We start from the raw sequence: 19,912 nt of genomic DNA, 5'->3' as shown, positions 1-19,912 counted from the left end.
CCTTGTCCTTCTCTGGACACGTTCAAGGTCACCTCTGACTGAAATTCAAAACAGTTCTTCTCTATCTCAGCACAGTCAAGATCTCAATGTAAAGCTTGCCTGGAATTCACTTGGATGTATTTGCCACCATGCATTTCTGCTTGAGACCATAATAAGAGTGCACAGAGGTCCCATTTCACCTGCTGCCCACTCATTAAACTTACCTGCATTTCTTCTTTTGTGAAACTGGCTGCTTCATCCCCCAGCTCGTGTAGATACATGCAGTCTGGCTTTGGACACTGCATATTTTTTAGAAAATAACTGCAGTATTTTGTTGTACCTAATGATGCCTGAAGAGGGGAAGAAAAAAATTAAAAATCATTACTTAAGTACTGGAGGTTAAGAAGCCTTTAGAATAGAATCCACCAGGTTGGAAGAGACCTTCCGAGATCATAGTGTCCAACCTATCACCCAACACCATCTAATCAACTACACCTTGGCACCAAGCACCCCATCCAGTCTCTTCCTAAACACCTCCAGTGATGATGATTCCACCACCTCCCTGGGCAGCACATTCCAATGGCCAATCTCTCTTTCTATAAAGAATTTCTTCCTAACATCCAGCCTAAACCTCCCCTGACACAGCTTGAGACTGTGTCCTCTTGTTCTGGTGTTGGTTGCCTGGGAGAAGAGACCAGCCCCCACCTGGCTACAACCTCCCTTCAGGTAGTTGCAGACAGCAATAAGGTCTCCTCTGAGCCTCCTTTTCTCCAGGCTAAGCAAGCCCAGCAGTGTAAGAAAACAGAAAAGTTCCTTCTCAAGATTTGGAGTTCAATCATGATGCTTTTTTTCCCTAATGCAGATGGACTGCAAGAAATCTATATACATGAGAATTGCATAATTGGGGTGTATTCCTATTTTCACCCTAAAGTATTTTAAAATTTAAATAAAGCTTTAAAGAAAGCCCAAAATATTTCTAAACAAAGACCAAAGGAAGAACCACAGTAAATATTTGCATTCATAAGCGACCCAAGAAGCAGTTATGGGTTTGTATTACATGAAACCAGCCCATGTTTTGTAGCAGGGTCAGGAAATTAGTATGAACCAAGTGATTTCCTATAAGCACCAAATTGGCCAAGGCAGCTTCAATACCTGTTAACAAAGATACCAAAAGGGAAAACTTGGATTTCCCAAGGAGCTTTTAGGAGGTGTGGTGTTTAGACTACAGAAATGCTGCTGTACTATAAAGATGTACAGCAAAAATGGCCACTGTGGGAAGTGGGAGGTGGTATATCTCTTGCTTTATCTCTAACTTTTAAGAAGTTAGCTGCTAACTCCTTAAAGAACTACCTGCTGGAAGCTCACTGAACTTCAATTCACAGATTGCATGGGAATGGAAGGGACCCTCAAAGGTCATCTTCTCCAACATCCTCCAGCACCTTGCCCGGCCATAAGCATGGACATCTCTGACTAGAGATCAGGCTGCCCAGGGACACATCAAGTCTCATCTTGAATGCCTCCAGGGATGGGGCCTCAACCACATCCCTGGGCAACCTGTTCCAGTATTTCACTCCTCTCATTGTAAAGAGCTTCCTCCTAATGTCCAATCTAAATCTACCCTCCTCCAGTTTAAAACTGTTGCCCCTCATCCTATCACTACAAGCCCTTGTAAACAGTCCCTCTCCAGCCTCCCTGTCAGGTCCCCTTCACATACTGAAATGCAGCTATAAGGTCTCCCTGGAGCCTTCTCTTCTCCATGCTAAACAGCCCGTCTTCAATGGAAAGCTGCTCCAGCCCCCTAACAATCCTGGTGACCTCCCCGAACCCACTCCAGCTGGTCTATGTCCTTCTCATGTCAGGGGCCCCAGAGTTATGACTGACACTATGAAAATCAGCTCAAAACCCAGTACCCAATAAAGTGGACACTTCTGTTCATCAACAGAAGTAGATCCATACAAATGAAATGTGGTATTATGCACAGATAATCATGTCCCAGCATGCATACATAACCATGTAAAAACATTACCACCTTAAGTGTTCTGCCGTCTACCACCACGTTATTGACACACTGTATGGCTCTGAGAGCATCTTCTGACCGAATGTAGGTTACATATGCACTGGCACTTGGACCCTAGAAAGAAAATACAGCACATGTATATATATTTTTTTTAACTCCTCCTAGACAGATCTGAACATAAAGTTGCTCTTTTAGCAGCTCACTTCATCAAGGTGAACGAACACGCCTGACAAACCCAGCAGAACTGATGAGAATTTAGATGTGAGGCACAAAGCACAGAGGAAAGAGGAAAAGCATCAACATGGTGCTTGAAATTCCTAAAAATACTTAAAGGTGTTCTATCCCTGAAATGCAGACTAGTGAATAAATGACACACTGCTGCTTCATTGGGGGTCCTCGTCCTGTCTCCTAGTTTTCAGTCATAGAATGGCAGGGGCTGGAAGGAAAATTGGAGGTCATTAAATCCAATCCCCCTGCCCAAGGAGGATCACCAAGAGCAGGTCATACAGGAACGCATCCAGATGGGTCTCAAAAGTCTCCAGAGAAGGAGATCCCATAACCTCTCTGTTCCAGTGCTCTGGCACCCTCACAGGAAACAGGTTTTTCCTCATGGAGAGGTGGATGTGTTCCAGTTTGTATTTGTTGCCCCTTCTCCCATCGCAGGACACCACTCAGAGACTGGCACCTTCTTCTTGACACCCACTCATCAAGTATTTATAAACATTAGGAAGATCTCCCCTCAGTCTTCTCTTTTTCAAACTAAACAGCCCCAGGTCTCTCAGCCTTTCCTCATAAGACAGATGTTCCAATTCCCTGATCATCTTGCACCCCCTGTAGCTTTCTACTTTGCTGCATCCTGCATCCAACTTTGAGAGCCTGGCTGGACAATGTCTCAGTAAGATAACAGCAATTTGATTTTTACAAGGCTGTATCTCCCCCCACCCCCAGTTTACTACTTTATTCCTTAATAAATCACACACAAACAGAGCAAGGAGCCCCAGATTCATTCTGCACATGTATTCTCTCTAAAGGAACAAGAATAAACACCATAAGGAGCTGTGACTTACCTGTGAGCCTGCATATGATGTGCTGTTATTAATGACAACTTTATGTATTTTCCCAAACTTCCCAAAATATTCTGGTCGTTTCAAAACCTGTCAGGAAAATAAAGTTCAAGTGTTAGGACTGGAAAGTTAATTCCTACAGGGCTGTCTCTTGCTCCTTTGGGTAACTGTGCAACTACAGCCTTCAACTAATAAAAACCAGTTCTCTCCTACAAAGAGGAGAGCATGGAGATGTAGATTTGTTTTCCAGCATAAAAGAGTTACTTGCAACACAGAGTACATTGCCACTGCAGTAAAGAACTCCAGTGAGAAACATCCCACATTTTATGCTGTATTTTTTCATCTTTCTTTCAACACTGAAAGCAGCTTTTTACAGTTGTTCTTCCCTAGTTCCTGAGTTCTCAACAACAGCCACTTCCATGAGTTTTCTCCAAACAGCTTAGCCTGATCAGGTGAATTTAACTTGGCACAGTAATTATGAAGACATCCATCTTAATCTGTGGTTCATTCCCTCCATATTCCAATTCAAGGTACTTTTACTCATTAGCACTAGTTCTATCAGTCCCTTGCAGCTGACTGTTGATAGATGCAAGCAAAATATGTTCAACACAGTTTCTTTCTCATGATGCAGAGTCTTCTGCTTACTAATTTGTTTCCCCTCATCACCCAATACCCTTATGCTCCTCCTTAGTTAAGCTTCTAAGTGTTGACTTCTTCCTTCCATCCCTACAGGTATCTGCTCAACCAAGCTTCCATCTTAGAACTGCTAGTGTATGACACAGCTTTATAGCGCTATCAGATTCTGACTAGGAAACTCAGTTCCTAAAAAAAGCCTTAAGCTTATTTTTAGCTAAGGAGAAGCAGCCATTTTTAAAACAAACACAAAGCACAGCTTCCTCAACAACAAAAGAGAGAGCATCTGTACTCCCAAAAGCAAAGAGATAAACACTTCTTGAGGTTGTTTCAGAGGAGGAAGCTGAGTAGGTTCCTTTAAGAAGGTTCCTCAGCAGCAAAGCTGTTCAACGCTGCTTCATTTTGCACCCTGACAGACAAAGGGTGGGCACAAGGGTACTGCAATGGTTCCTTAACAGACACAAGGGTATTTTCCAATGGTTCCTTGGCAGGAAGGTAAGAGCAAGACCTGCAATTGTGCACTGCTCACCTCTGGATCTGCTAGGCGCTGAGATAGCCCTACCACGAAGACAAGGTTCTTCTGTACAACCCGTACGCTGGCCAAGTGTTTGCGGTTCTCTGATATTTTCTGTTTCCTCTCATTTTGTTTCTGTTTCTTTTCATTTTTTATCCTTTGCAGCTCTTCCTGGGAGAGTGGCTTGTACACTGCTGGATCTTCTGGATATGGCTAAATAGAATAAATATCATGAAAAAACAACCCAGGAGAGAAACCCCACATTTGAAAATCACCACTCCCGATGTTTTAACACGCGTTTCTTCCTCCTCTTACACGCTTCTGATTGTTGTGGCCAGCCACATCACAGAAGGGCCATACTTGGTCCTTTGGGAAAGGTGAGCATCTTGCATATTTCCATTACACTCTCCTCTCTAACACAACTGCTCAGTCAGTTAGGAAACACTACAAGTAGCTGCAGCACGACAGCCAACACATCCAGTGAGGATTTCACTTAACTTAACAGTGAGGATTTTCACTTAACTTAAGCAGGGTGAAAGCATGTCCTGCATGTTCACTCTGTATCTAGTTTTTCAACAAAGGTTTGGATATTTAGGTGTACAAAAACAAAAAAGAAGGAAAGAAGTGAAGACTACAGGGTAAGAAATCAAAATACAAATGTCATCTCAGTGGCCCACCAAGTTGAAGACAGTAACACCAATACTCAGCTCGATGTTTGCATGGTTAACTTCTCCTAGTGAAGAGAGAGATTTCCATAGTTTCACACTGATTTACTAGTGTTCTTGCCATGTTTGTGTACCAGGCAGAAACTTTGGCTTTGCCTTCTCTGGGTAGAAGTTCAGTTTTAACTTAAACATATCATGTACAGAAAACTCCTCAGACATTACACTGTAAAGATTTTAATCTCACAAAGTATCTAGCAGAAGTACAAGTGTCCCAGGAGCCAGCCAGAAAGACTGCTCTATTCATGCAGAGCATTGCTGTAGAGGCACTATTTTAGCCTGGTCTTTGCAGACTACACTGTGCTGTCCTCTGCCCCAGATAACTCCTCAAAGCAGTCCCATACTCCTTACCTGTCCCAGTTTTCTCAGACTAGTCAATTAGATTTCACACTTGTTATACAAAGCAATGCTGAGCACAGAAGCAAGTACACAAAAATACTTCTCTCAAACAAAAAGAAGTGCTTTTGAACACAGAGATGAAGTAAAAAATGAGAAGCACACAGGAGATGTGCATTTATAAGAAGGTAAGCTCACCAATATGTTGAACTAAGTTCTTTGCTTGTATCACTGTAGCACAAGCTTTCAGTGTACAGCTCCAACAAAATTCAATTTAACTTTTTCCTGACTGGCAGAACACAGCAGGAATTCTCAGGACTAAATGACCTGAGAAAAAACCCTACAGCAGGAAAGGAAAATAAGGTTTAAAGCATATATTCCTTATACTGTCATGATACTGCTGAAAGAGCCACCAAGATGATAATCTGAGTACATCCCCAAACAAAACCAGATCCATTTTACAGTTGTTAAAGAGTTTAGCATCATTATGTTTAGTTTAACAGCATTTAGTTCAGCATCATTCAGTTTAACATCATTATGCTATACAGGAGACACCTTCTGAGAACATGCTGCAGTTGACTTCAGCAGAGGGCATCTCATGGTTAAACATCAAGTCCCCTGGAACATGTACTTAGTATCACAGAGGAATTCAAACTTGTAAGATACTTTAGCAGTAGGCAAAGGTAGACAAGTCAGCCCTCAACATGAAAACACAAGGATGTGAAAAGCTACATTAGTCACAAGTAACACTAAAGATCTTATGCAGATTTAACACTGTTTATCTTCAGTTTTAACATGTGTACAGGAGGACTTCAGAGATGCAGAATAATTCTGCAAGGCATTTGCCTTATTTGAAAAGCTGCTCTAAGTCTGTGTTAATCAGTCACACAGAAAAGATACTGTTTAGGTTTGGGGAAGCAAAAAAACTTCTCAAAGGGAGAGTGGAATTCAGTTATCACAGCTGATTTTAGGTATGGGAAGAAAACAAGTGCACCAGTATAAAACAGAGTTCCAAAAATGAAATGGCTTGCCCTGCATCAAGTGATATGGTACCACAACAATCCATCCTTGCACACATGAATTCCTTCTCCACATCACATACTACACAAGGCAAGGCTTGGAAGCCTGCTGTGCTTTGGTACAACACAAGAAGTGAATTAATGGTTCTCAACAGGACCAGGAAGACTCCAGAAGGACTAAGGAAATTACAGTGAATGGTACCAAAGTTCATCAGCTTGCCAAGTATAGCCACCTTCAGAGCCTATTCTCAAATGAGAAGCAAGTCAGACAGTATCTTCCTTCTCTGTACAGCTACTTCCTGCTGGAGATCCTGAACATAAGTCAGGAGACAGGGTAGCTCAAGCATAACCCTGAGCAGAACTCTTGTCCACAGTAAAACCAGCAGTTTGTATTTGTACAGGACAGCATAAGAAATGCTGGGAAGCATGAAACTGAAAGCAGCATCATAATCAGGGAAGAGAAGTATCTTCATCTCCTCCTACTAGAAGCACAAGGCTTACTGAGTAAGAATTTCAATCACACAGAAGCAGTTGATTTGCCACCATGAATAAGAGCTCACTAGGAAGTGAACTCACTGAAGTTCTCCCTATATACTGTTGTGCTGTAGTCCACAGGAAATTTAAGAGTGAGAAACATGCATAGTAAAGACATGTTAAATGCTTCTGAAGAATGTAAGAATGAGATACCCTAACTTGCAGGACCTGTAAGTGACTCTGCACACAACTCTTAAACCCCAAGAATAAACCAGAAACCCAATCCCAAGAAGTGATAGATGATTTTCCTATCTATGTATGTGTGACATGATGACAGGTAAGAGAGATCACATGTTTAAGGAGAGAGAAAGGCAAATAAGCACTGCACCAGAATTTCAGAAGCTAACTCAAATTAAACAAATAGCATTAGAAAGGCTGTTCCTTTCATATAAGGCCATAAAACAAGTCTACAAATAGAAAAATTAACTATTTAGACTTCAGAGTGATTGCTTCCCACAGGGTTGGAGTTGATGACCTCAAATGATAGTTCAGCTACAGACAGAATGCATGCATGAAAGGGTGGTGTAACACAGGCCTGAAAGACAGGGAAGGTGGACTAACTGCTGGTGAGTCTCCAAGTACCACTTCCTCTACTCCTATTATGCAGGGTGGACAGGTGGAGGACCACAATTAGCAGCAGCTCTCAGGTCTTGCAACAGCTGAAGTGGCAATGCTGCTGAAATGAACTATGTCTAAATTATTGTTACTATGACAAGATGCAGAAGGTATTTGCTTAACCTACTGTCACCAATTCCTCAGCTGGTAGAGGATTTGAGATCCAAGCGAAGTAGCTAGACCAAGTGTTATCAGCATTCCCATATTTTCAGATGCAAGACATGGAGACATGTTAACACCACTGATTCGCTAAGTTTAGCTGACACCCTCCACTGAAGTTACACAAATCATCTTCAGCAAGAAGCATGGAAGCCACCTGAACAAGATGTGCCAACCAGGAGAATGACCAGATTTTCTTTATGCTAACTGCAAGTTGCTCATAGTCCTACAAGAATGTCATCAAAAGCTCAAATGTCTCTTCTGTTGCCTCGTTCCTTTAACCAGACATGGCCCCTGATGAATTCTCAGTCTTCCTGACTAAGCATGTCTTGCCATTTAAGTTTTGTTTTCCTTCAGACTTTTTCCCCTACAGTTTCCCAACTGTTGAAAGCTGAGCTGGGATCTCTCAAGCACTTGGCTTTTGTCATTCCCAGATGGGTCACCTTCCTTCCACACAATGGATGCACCAACACTTCCCAGTCGTTGCCTTGCTACCAAATAAGGTTCTGAAATGAGAAATACAGATCAGATCAGTAAGGTTTATGCACAGCACACATCACAGTACTTACCAAGAATAAAGACAAACCATTTCCTATATTTTTACAAATGTCAATTATTGCACCAAACTACTCAGCTGTATGATTAAAAGGACCAGAGGACACAACTGATTTTTGGAAACTGTGCATCAGATCAGGACTTCCTTTTACACAGAAGCAGAACCAAGAGAAACATGGACAAAACCATGCTTTAAACATGTTAGTTTCTGGGGCACTAATACAGCACTTCACTATTTCCCTCTGTTTCTAACACAAGGTGCTAGAGGGAATATAACTCAAAAGTCAAGAAAGTGAAGGAGGCAAAGCCATATCACAAGAACAGCTATTACAATGTGAAGGAGCTTGGGGGTTTTTTTATTGCTAGATTTCACAACTGCAACAACTGACCCTAAGGTCTGACAGGGCTGTGCTCTATTAAAGCAACCCAAGCCACTGAAGTGGTGCATATTATTCATATGGCAAACAGTACCTAGGCTGATGCATTTTAAAGCAAAAGAACATAATTGCTGCAAAGACAAATGGTTCTGGCTTAATAACCAGACCCAGTGAGTCTGACCTGCAAACCAGCTTTTGGCTGTCTTTTGAGGACAGCATATTTTCATTCTAATCTGTCTAGGTAGCAGCTATTTCACTTAGTTAAGAAACCAACTGACTGGAAAAAAAACACCACAAACAGGAAGGCTTGCTTAGCATCTTACAATTGACTACACCTACAGTTCTGAAGGGCATCAGGAACTCAAAGCAGGTCTGTTCTTTAAGGAAGCACCTTTTGTAGCTAATGAATTGAACAGAAACAATTTTGGGAGTCTACTTCAGAAGAGTCAAAGGAAGTTCAGAAAGCTTATATTTAGAGTACCAAGTACTAGTTTCCAACCAGTATTCAAGATGAATTCATATTAGCACCTTACTTCCATAAATCAAAACAAAGCAAATGCTTATCTACTACTGACACTAACAGGAGAAAAGTGACACTAACTCACAATTGACTGTTCTCCTAGGCAACTAGCACCAGAACAAGAGAACGCAGTCTCAAGCTGTGCCAGGGGAAGTTTAGGCTGGATGTTAGGAAGTTCTTCCCAGAAAGAGTGATTGGCCATTGGAATGTGCTGCCCAGGGAGGTGGTGGAGTCACCATCCCTGGAAGTGTTTAGGAAGAGACTGGATGGGGTGCTTGGTGCCCTGGTTTAGTTGAGTAGATAGTGCTGGATGATAGGTTGGACTCTATCTCAAAGGTCTCTTCCAACCTGGTTAATTCTACTCTATTCTAAACACATCCTGTACATACAAGTGTTAAGTTACATAACAGATCAAACAACTAGAAGTACTTTTTCCTGGATAGTGAAAAAAGGGTAAGCTAACATCTTTTTAGTTTGCTTTGAGAAGCTTGGGAAAAGAATGGTATTTTTTGCAATGCCCATTTAAGATCTATCAAACTACCAGCAAGAATGCCACAATAGCCAAAGTATTGTACCACTCTTCTCCAAAGACTCCCCCACACCTTTCAACCAAAATCCCTGGACAGGGAACTCCTTTACTGTCATCCTCCATAGACTAGTGGTCAAACCCATTGAGAACTCTCAATGCATTCAATATCACTGGCACAAAAAAGCAGCTTTCTACTAGGTAATTACACATAACACACACAGCCTTGCTTTAAGTGTGGTTATTCACAGTCCATTTAGCACTAAGCATACTGCACTTGCTATACACATTATAAACAAGATACTTGTTGAAAACACAGCACCAGCTATAAACTTCCTTGCAAAAATTTTGTTGCTTTGCCACTTCCTTCACTTCAGCATTTTAAGTGGTCACAACCAGTACACACCATAGCGGATATGAATTTGAACACTGTTTACATTCTTCCCCCCCAAACTTTGCTACACATGGTGAAGGAACTATTTAAAACACACTGCACACAAACACCTACCTGGTTCAGAAGGACCAGCACACTTCAAAAGGTGGCTTCTTCAGACTTATTTGATGCTGCCATCAACTGTGGGGCTTGAAATGATACATTTCCAAGATCCTGACAGGGTCTCTGTGCCATGTCAGGAGGGTCTATGCCATGACAGAAGAGTACTCCTCAGCCTCCTCCATGCACATCTCCAACAATGGAGCTGCTCAAGGACATCTTGCAGTCCATGCATGCAGAAAGCATCAAGAATGTAATCCTTGACCGTTGTGATAAAGTAGGAATGCTACTCCCCTGGAGTAGTCAGTGTGCTTCATTCCAACTGTAGCATCCATTCCAGCTTTCCTCCCAAAACTTGTTCTGAGCAAACTGTATCCAGTTCAGCAAAATATCTTCACATCCAACCATACAGCACATCATTCCACATGAAAAAGTTCGGCCGTGGCAGTATCCATGTTTCAAATAAAGCAGATACCCAGAGGCAGTGAAGAACAAATGTTGCTTCTGTGATTTTTCAGATGTTTCACACACTTCCAGTAATCAACAGGCAGAGATGAATCAAACAGTTGTTGGCAAGAAGCAGGGTGATAAATCCAGGTAAACAAAGTGACTTATACAAGGAAATTCCAGAAAGGTCCCGTTGTGCCAGCAGAGGAGACAATGTGCTTGTACTATGAAAATTGCTATGTGTCAGCAGCAGCAGGTACCAGATATGGAGACTGATCTGGCTGATGACAGGTGGGTCCTCCTTGTAGGACTTAACAGCTCAAATAGTGCAGCAAATGTGCACAATATGCTAACAAACAAATTGCTGCGGGATTGCCTTGCAGAGACCTCCCAACGCAGGTTAGCAGTAACAGCTCTAACATAGCCAAAGCCCAAAAAGAGCAGCAGGAAAATGACTGGAAGTGCTTACAGAAAGCTGTGGCAGTGAATAAAGATAGTGAGACCAAGTAAGATTACTTGGGGTCTCAAAAGGGGGCTGTAGTATGAGACAGGAAGCCAAGGAAAGCGTAAACTGAGGATAGGATCTCGATTAAGTAGCAGGAGAAGGGTGGGACACAAGTAGCTGCAATCACAGAAAGAGGGAGGCCAGGCAAGAAAGTAACAGTCAAGGGAAGCCATTAAAGAGAAGATATTGAGAAATAATTTGATTAAACACTGAAGATAAGGTACTAACCAGGTTAAGCAACACTAAAAGGAAGAGGAAAATAATTCAAAGGGAAAAGCAGGCAACTTAGGGAAGCTGCAGTCTGTAGTTGTGGCCAACCAAATTATCAGCCAGACATCAATTAAGAGACAGGGAAAAAGTGTGACTCTAAGTGCTACCTTTAAGCATTTGGCATCAAGATCTGAGTACTGGACAAACAGACTTAGCCAAGGTTTTGAAATGCTTTGAAGTTTTACACCTTTGGATACATTTTTACGTGTTTACTGTCATAAAAACACGGATTAAAAGCTCCAGTGCCACAAATGAAACAAGTAGGTGCTTTACAAGCTTGCCTCAGCGCTGCTAATTTAGCTGAGCCTTGGCCCCCAGCAAATGCCTGAATCCTCACTGTCCTTCCTGAAAAGGCTTTGTCAACGCATGAACACCCCAACTCAAAGGATTTGTATTCTTGTGCTTACCAGTTCTCCCAGCACAAGCATGCCTTGGTTCTGATCCACAGCTTGCTCTACTAATCCGATTCACCAAACCAAGACTAGCCACTGCACAACAGCTTCGACACCGAGGCAGATAACACCTGAGAAATCCAACACCTCACCCTTGACCTAGGCCACGACTAGATGAATGTGTCCCCGAAGGAAAAGGATGCCTTTGGCACCAACACAGAGCAAAAGCCTCGTGACACGTGCAAGACAAGCTGCTGTTCCAGGATATTTACCTTTCTGCAAGCAGGACAAAGTCCATTTTCATCAGTGCGGATACGATGCCAACAGAAACGACAGATTTGGTAGCCACAGGTGCAAGGGAAGAAGTTGATGTCATCAATTTCCAGAGGCTCCATGCAGAGGGGGCATTCCACAGGGTCTTCCTTAGCATCAGGGCTGCGAGACATCTTTGTATGTTCGCAGAGCAGCAAGAGTTTATAATAACTTAGGAGACCAAGTAGGTCAGCACTTGAAGGTCTGCAAGGGCAAAAGAAAAAAGAGCATAATTAGTACTTCAGACAACCTTTCTTTTGCATCTTCATTTTTCAGGTCTTCACTGCTTTCCTCCTCCCCAAATTACCTAATACCCAAGTTACTCCCCCATAAATCTGAGAGTCTCTTCCTGTTTACACAGGCACTATGAAAGGCTATACTAATGATGTATCCCTCCACCTTGATAGGTAAGAATTTCTTTGTCAGTTCACTAGCCTAAGTGGGTTTCAAACTGTACAGCTGCAAAGAAATGCTTAGGTGTACAGCATACATCACTTCTGCCAGTTGCTTTATTGCTTTCTTAAAGCCTTCCACAAATCCAAAGTTAAAATCCTTCATTTTTAGGATCAGTTTTACTATTACACTCAGAGACTTGCAACAATGAGAGATTCGGAATAACATTTAGTTCATTCAGGCTTTTCAGGAGGGTTACCAAATGATGAAACAAACCCCAAGAAAAGCTTCTTCTTAAGGAGAATTACTTTCTTTCTCCATCTCATTTTTTTGGTCCAGAGATTGATCTCAGAGATCAATCTTAGGGCTACAGCCAAGATTTTTCACATACACAGCTTCCTACATCATAGATTCATAGAATGCTTGGGGTTGGAAAGGTCCCTAGAGACCGTCTTGTTCCAAACCCCTCACCATGGGTAGGGACACCTTCCACTAGACCTAAGGCTTTTTATCAGCATCCAGCTCACACCAAAGCCCAAATACATCAGATGCACGTGGTCAAAAACACCTCCAAGTTTTAACTTGGAGCACAGCCGCAACAAAATATTTCTGGATGAGAATTTTGAAGAGAACCAACATTCAGGTGACACATTTCTTAACTGGTATCTTGAACTCAGTTTCCATTATGTCAGTTAAAGAATGCAGCACAAGGAGGTTACTTTCAGACTCAAAACAAGGCACAGTCATGGCTGAGAAGACCAATCAAATAAGAAGAATCCTTCATTTAAGTACCACTCTGGATATCTGAAGTTGTATCTCATCTCAGCAAGCTGTCTCTATCTGCTGCATGAGACATGCATGGAAATGGGACCGAATTAAAGGGCTAAAGTGCAATGTTTAGATGAATCTTTTGGAGGAAAGCAAACACACACACACACCCCCCAAAATGAAATCAACTGAAAAGCACAGAACTGAGGGCTAGATGGTCAGATATCTGCAGTGAACTACACGACTGCTTTCCCTTCCCAGCCTTCACAATTACTGCAAAAAGTAAGCTCCTGCAATAATACACCAGCTTTTGCTTCATTCTCTGTGCTTTCACGAGTCCTCTATTTACAATCAGTTTGACAGGCTCAAAACCAGGCTCTGGGACATCACATCACCAGCATTTTCTAGAGAGAACACTAGCAGAATCTGACCTGGAGGAAGGAAAGGATTAGTTTGTTTGGGAGCTGTCTTTTAAGAACACATTCCTACAGGCTGAAGAATGGGAGGAACAGTTTAAAAGGCCACAGCACATCGTTTAATTGCTTATTATGGAGATAACACACTGCTACAGCAACCCTTACATGTCCTGCATATTTTCTGGGGTGGTTGGGGAAATCACAGTATGAAAGTGGCTTTAAACCAAAGTAGCGGATAAACTGCACAGAGTTTGCTCAGATTTGCACTTGGTCTTGTCACAGACCTCCAAATAACAGGTCAGTAAAGCAAACAGCATATTCCCTTCAACTGTGTATTCATCCCACTGCACGCTCAGCAGCTTTGAGCCGACTAAACACATCTAAATAAAGCTATCCCAGTGCTAGTTGAAGCTCCACTTCAAAGTGCCTTTTGAAGAAACTTCAGCTACCACAGTAGAACAACCAAGTCATGAAGTTAGTGTTTGGAATCTCCACTAAGAAATGTCATCGGTTCACGTGAAAAAAAGTAGTGTGACCTATTAGCTAGTGCCTCTGGGATATGCAGACAAACCCTAACAAAAGGGCAACACGATTAACGTTTATGAGCCATTTAAGTTAACGCTAAGAGTTTAGCAGCTGCTAGTAATAATGCCAAGAGCTTGCTTCAGTCAGCAAATGGCCCATTACTTCACAACCAGGAGTAAAAAGCAGCTGTGCGCCATGCTCCTTGAAAATAAATAAATATTGCTGCTGAGTTATTTGGGAAAAGTTCGTTCAAGCAGAAGATTACAGAACCATAGAATGGTAGGGGTTGGAAGGGACTCCCTCTGAAGAGGGAGTCCAACCCTTCTGCCAAAGCAGCATCACATAGGCAGCTCTCACAGAATGCATGCAGATGGGCCTTGAACTGAGGAACCCAGAACTGGACACAGTGTGGTCCTCCTTTGACATGCTCTTAATGCACCCCGGGGTACCATTTGCTTTCCTGGCCACAAGGGCACATTTTATCCCACTTACATTCTCCACTTAAGTGTATTTCATTTTAGGAGAGTTTACATAGCAGGATCTGTCTCAAGTCTGCATCAGAACAATGCTTGTTTTCTGACACAGAATAGGATGCATGGTGAGGCACGATTAACGCACTGTTATGTAGCACTACCCAGAAGCACAGAGTAACTCTGTCAGATCTGACACTGTGTCAGCAATAGTGTGGCCAGCAGGAGTAGGGAAGTGATTGTGCCCTGTATTCCTCACTAGTGAGGCCAACCTCAAATACTGGGTTCAGTTTTGGGCCCCTCACTACAAGAACAACATTGAGGTGGAGTGTGTCCAGAGAAGGGCAACAAAGCTGGTGAAGGGTCCAGAGAACAAACCTTGTGAGGAGTGTCTGAGGGTGTTTAGTCTGGAGGAGGCTGAGGGGAGACCTCATTGTTCTCTACAACTACCTGAAAGGAGGGTAGAGTGAGATGGGGCTTGGTCTCTTCTAGTATCAGGTGATAGGATGAACTGAAATGGCCTGCAATTGTGTCAGGGGAGGTTTAGGTTGGATATTAGGGAAAATTACTTTATGGAAAGAGTGGTCAGGTATTGGAACAGGCTGCCCAGGGGGGTGGTGGAGTCACCATCCCTGGAGGTGTTGAAGAAACGTTTGGACATGGCACTCTGGGGCATGGTTTAATGGTCAATGGTTGGACTCACTCTTGGAGGTCTTTTCCAGCCAAAACAATTCTCTGATTCTATTTCAAACAATTCAAGACGAACGCCCCAGGAAAAGGAACGCAGCAATGGCACACAACACAAGGCGGCGTACACGCTGTGTTCAACCCAGAGTATTTGGTCTGAGGGATTGGGTTCCAAGGGATTAAATTAGTAGCATCTCAGCAGAAAAGGAGGAAGATTGCACACATGGAGACACGTGATGCGAGCAGCTAGCGTTTGTCCACACACTTTCCAAACTGCCGACGACTGCGGTCCAACAGGGCTCCGACAGCTCCACATCCTGTTTACAGGAGACTCTGCCAGCACATTCATGCACACAGTGATGGAACAGGGATGGACAATGTTCAGCAGCACCTTTTACATTTAGTGGATTTTTAACAGACAATAACCAAAAATACAGAAATATAGTTGTGTCTCTTATCCTTGCCACCATACCAGCTAATAAGTTCCTTTCTTTTCCAATCACAGATGCAAAACAACCCTAAAAAAGGGGCAATTTTTTAATGAAAGTGCTTACTTAGTGGATTTGACAGCTGTGTCTAATCAGCCTCACTGTACAATTGTTCCTCTATGAAATCCTCCACATTTTGCAGTCAGGAAAAAGAGATCCTAGTATGTGAGGGTACTCACCTAAACACAATTTTGCTTCTGATCTACCTCGTCATTTCAGTCCACTTAGAATGCAGACATTGTCTCTCCCTTTTCACTTGAGGTAAGCAAGTTTAGCTTCCAGCAGTTCATCTTCCCAATTTATAAGTGGTCATAAAAACAGGGGGGCAGGGGAAAGCCAACTAAGCTTGTATCCATTCTTCTTCCTCAAGCACACCAGTTTGAGACCTGGTCCATGCTGCCCCTCATCTCCCCATAGCAGACACCAACAAGATCTCTACTTTGCTAGTTCATTTTAATCAACCTCTCGCTTAAAAGTTTCATTCCTCCCCTAGGAGGCCAGCTAGCTGCAGGAGATACAGACACATACTCCACCTTACCTGCTGGGCTGTGCCACAGGAGGTTTAGGCTGAATATTAGGAAATACTTCCTCACTGCAAAGGTTATCAAACATTGGAACAGTCTGCCCAGGGCAGTGGTGAAGTCAGCATCCTTGGAGGCTTTTAAACTGCACGTGGACCTGGCATTTAAGGACATGGTTTAGTGATGACCTTACAGTGCTGGGTTGAAAGTTAGACTAGATGATCTTGAAGGTCTCTTCAAACCAAAGATACTCTGTGAAGCTGGCCTTGCTACTTGCTTTAAGACATGAAAAATGTCTCCATCAAAAGCTGTTGAAATCCAGTAACAAAAAAACTGAGTGAAAAACTCATATCCCATAATGTATTTTCAGACATAGGGCCTCTTGAAGGAAAAAATCCAGACATATGTTAGCTAATGTTTCACTTAAAGTTCAAACATACCTGACACTTGAAGTGAAACAGGTCGGAGCCTGTGTGCTGAACCTTTAAGTAAGGGATCATTAAACTTACACAAATAGAAACTCAGACCTTCTTTGTGGCCCTGAGAAGGCTTCAAAACATGATGCATCATGCCATGGGGAAGGCAGCCCACCAAGGCCTCCATTCCCATCCTGCCAAAAGATCGGTTCCCTTTCCACACTTCACCTCTGTGGCGATTCCAACACACAAGCAAGCAGACTAAAGCAGCAGCTGTAAGGGGTTATCCCTCCCTTGAATCAGGGGAGCAGCAGCAGCTCTGTCATCGCTGCACAGTCCTCCAGGCCAGCAAGTGGGCACATTGCTTTGAGGCCCACACTTGGACTACCTGCTCCTGCTAATGAGACTGCTGAAAGAAATCTTGATTTCCTTCTGTCCCAGCATAAGAAAGGCTATTGCACTGTACTGCAGTAACCACTGGAAAGTTTATATCCAACCCTTCCAGGGGCAGGCTGCAGAGATGTGTCCATCTTTACTTTCTTTTAAAGTATGCAGAATTCAGAGAGACCCAGAGGATTAGTGATTCAGGGCCCCACAGAGAACATGTGGGGGAGAAAGTTCACACACACATCCCAAATCACAGCTGGATGGTCCAGCCATTCAAACATCTAGTCTTGCATCTGAAGTTATCCACAGGATTCAGCAGCAATCTGGGGAACTTCCCCAGCCCACCTCTCTGACATGCTACCCTCTACTCACCTAACTTTTTCTGGAGACTACACAAGGGTGAGATCTTTTTTTCTCCCACTAGCCCTTCACTCTCAGTAAAACACAGTGATCATTTTACAATCACCTGGTTAGGAACACTGACACAGGCCATGGCAAGAGTGCTGAAAAAAACAAAGTTGGTGAGGGGTTTGGAACAAAAGCCCTATGAGGAGAGACTGAGGGAGCTGGGGTTGCTTAGCCTGGAGAAGAGGAGGCTCAGGGGAGACCTTATTGCTCTCTACAACTACCTTAAGGGAGGTTGTAGACAGGCAGATGTTGGTCTCTTCTCCCAGGCAGCTAGCACCAGAACAAGAGGACAGTTTCAAGCTGCGCCAGGGGAGGTTTAGGCTGGAGGTTAGGGAGAAGTTCTATACAGAGAGAGTGATTGCCCATTGGAACGGGCTGCCTGAGGAGGTGGTGGAGTCACCATCATTGGAGGTGTTCAGGAGGAGACTTGATGGGGTGCTTGGTGCCACAGTTTAGTTGATTAGGTGGGTTGAATTAGTTGATGGGCTGGACGCGATGACCTTGAGGGTCTCTTCCAACCTGGTTTGTTATATTCTATTCTAAATGGGACGTTCTTTTCTAGATTTCAGGGTGCTGCTACTGCCTGAGAACAAAGACACCTCCGTGGCAAGCAAGCAGGCCCTTGAATTCATCCAAGTTCATTTTCATTTGAGACAGAGAGGAAGTTCACTTCCTACTTCTTTTTCCTGACCGTGCTCAACATTTAAAGCAAACTGTACTACTAATTGCAAAACCGTGCCCGTGACCAGCACAGTCCAGTCTCTCTCCTAGCTTCTCTCTGGAATAATGGTTTATTAGTCAGTCTGTAGTCTGCAGCTAACTTTTGATCACAGTACAAATGCATAAGAAAGAGGCAGACAAAGTCCTGAGTGTTTAGAGAGGAACTGGGTAGCCGTCTCAGCATTTCTAAACACAGAGTTACACTTAACAGGATTATCACCAAATTATTTAGGTCAAAACTGAAGAGCCTAGAGACAACTCTGCTTTAAGACTCCCTACAGGTGCTTATGGAGCTCACTGTCATGGTTTCAGACTTCTGAGTTCTGCCAGCATAAGCAGTTGTACTGTCACCTGAACCAACAAGACCAAAACAAAACTCGTTTTGCTGGATCATATTTCACCTATATCAATCCTCCACCCAGTTCATCACACAGCCATGCAGAAGCTTGCACCAGCATGGTGAAGATGCAGAAACAAGCACCTAGGGGTAGCAACTGCTCAAGCAGCATACTCAGCAACAGTGCAAAAAACAGCTCAAGAATTCACTAGGCAAGTTTCAATTTAATGCCTTCAAGGCACCCTGATAACAAAACCAGAGATGGATGCCACCTGCTAAATTAAAGGGGAACTAGAACTAAATCATTCTTCATAAACACAGTGTGAACACAAACTATTTCAAGACACTTGGGTGGCCAGAAATGATGTACCACAAAAAAGATGCCTCTCTCCCATTTGAACTTAACTGGTTATAGCACTCACAGCTTTTATGCATGAAGGGTTACATACTATCAGTGACACCTGAATGCCAAGTAAGAGATTTAATCAAATTACCTTCTTGTGAATCATGAACAGAATCAAAGTATTACATTTTATTTAGAAAGAAAATAGGCCAAATAGGATTCTGACTGATTCATCCACAAGCACATAAAGCTTTGGACAGAATTAGCCAAGACAATGACACTATCTTAGTATTTAGGTCAACCCATTCAACAAAATTAAAAGCAAAAAAATATTGCTCTGTAATTGTCTGAATTAATTTCCCACAAACATTCACATCACATCTTGAATGCCAGCATACCTTGTTTTCTCTTTCTGCATGCTCCCATTTCAGTCCTGTACCTGTAGCTCTACTATATATAGACATGACATGCCAAAAGCATTTGGCTATTGAATTAGTAGAGGGCTATACAATTATTATATGATTATTTTTAACAAGTCTGTCACAGCCAGTGACTATGTAGTAGTGGTAAACCTATTCCAGCATGATTATTCCCAGTTGCTCGGAGCACAAACAGGAGATGCTCAAGCAACAGATGAAACAAAATAGCCATTCCTACATAGATTTGTCTTCCAGCAAATTATAGATCACTAATTGTTGTCAAAGAATTCTGCAGAAACCACAATTATCATGCAAAAAACCCCAAACCTGTCAAAACCAAAGATCTACCAGCTCCTGTCAACCATTAAATGTGTTCCATTTAAACTATCCAGGATCCCCTAAATACCTCATTACTGGGGAAAAGAGTGATGCTCCAGTTCTTGCACTTTTTCTTCGGAGCATCTGCTACCAGTCACTGTCAGAAAGAGGATCTAGATAGATCATCAGCTTGCCAATCATGCAGCAACCACAGGCAGCTATTAAACAGGCTATTTGGGGAACCAAGAGTCTTCATTCTGTTCACGCAGCACCCTAGCACAAAATGCTCATTCTGCAGTCGAGGTAT

General features: G+C 42.8%; 1 protein-coding gene across 3 annotated transcripts in view; it reads right to left on the bottom strand.

Moving 5' to 3' along the window:
- The window catches only part of CNOT4 (CCR4-NOT transcription complex subunit 4), a 79,124-nt gene that overhangs the window by 31,886 nt on the left and 27,326 nt on the right, over positions 1–19,912 (bottom strand). For all 3 annotated transcript variants that reach the window (XM_054167962.1, XM_054167964.1, XM_054167963.1), the window contains exons 2-6: positions 11,950–12,193; positions 4,223–4,420; positions 3,064–3,150; positions 2,009–2,110; positions 204–329 (exon numbers count right to left, since the gene is read on the bottom strand). In XM_054167962.1, coding sequence (XP_054023937.1) covers positions 204–329; positions 2,009–2,110; positions 3,064–3,150; positions 4,223–4,420; positions 11,950–12,123 — 687 coding nt within the window. In that variant the 5' untranslated portion in view covers positions 12,124–12,193. The remainder of the gene's footprint in view (positions 1–203; positions 330–2,008; positions 2,111–3,063; positions 3,151–4,222; positions 4,421–11,949; positions 12,194–19,912) is intronic.

Source organism: Dryobates pubescens, chromosome 15 (assembly GCF_014839835.1).
Source record: "Dryobates pubescens isolate bDryPub1 chromosome 15, bDryPub1.pri, whole genome shotgun sequence".
In the NCBI taxonomy this organism is placed as follows: domain Eukaryota; kingdom Metazoa; phylum Chordata; class Aves; order Piciformes; family Picidae; genus Dryobates; species Dryobates pubescens.
This window is presented reverse-complemented; position numbering and strand designations above follow the sequence as displayed.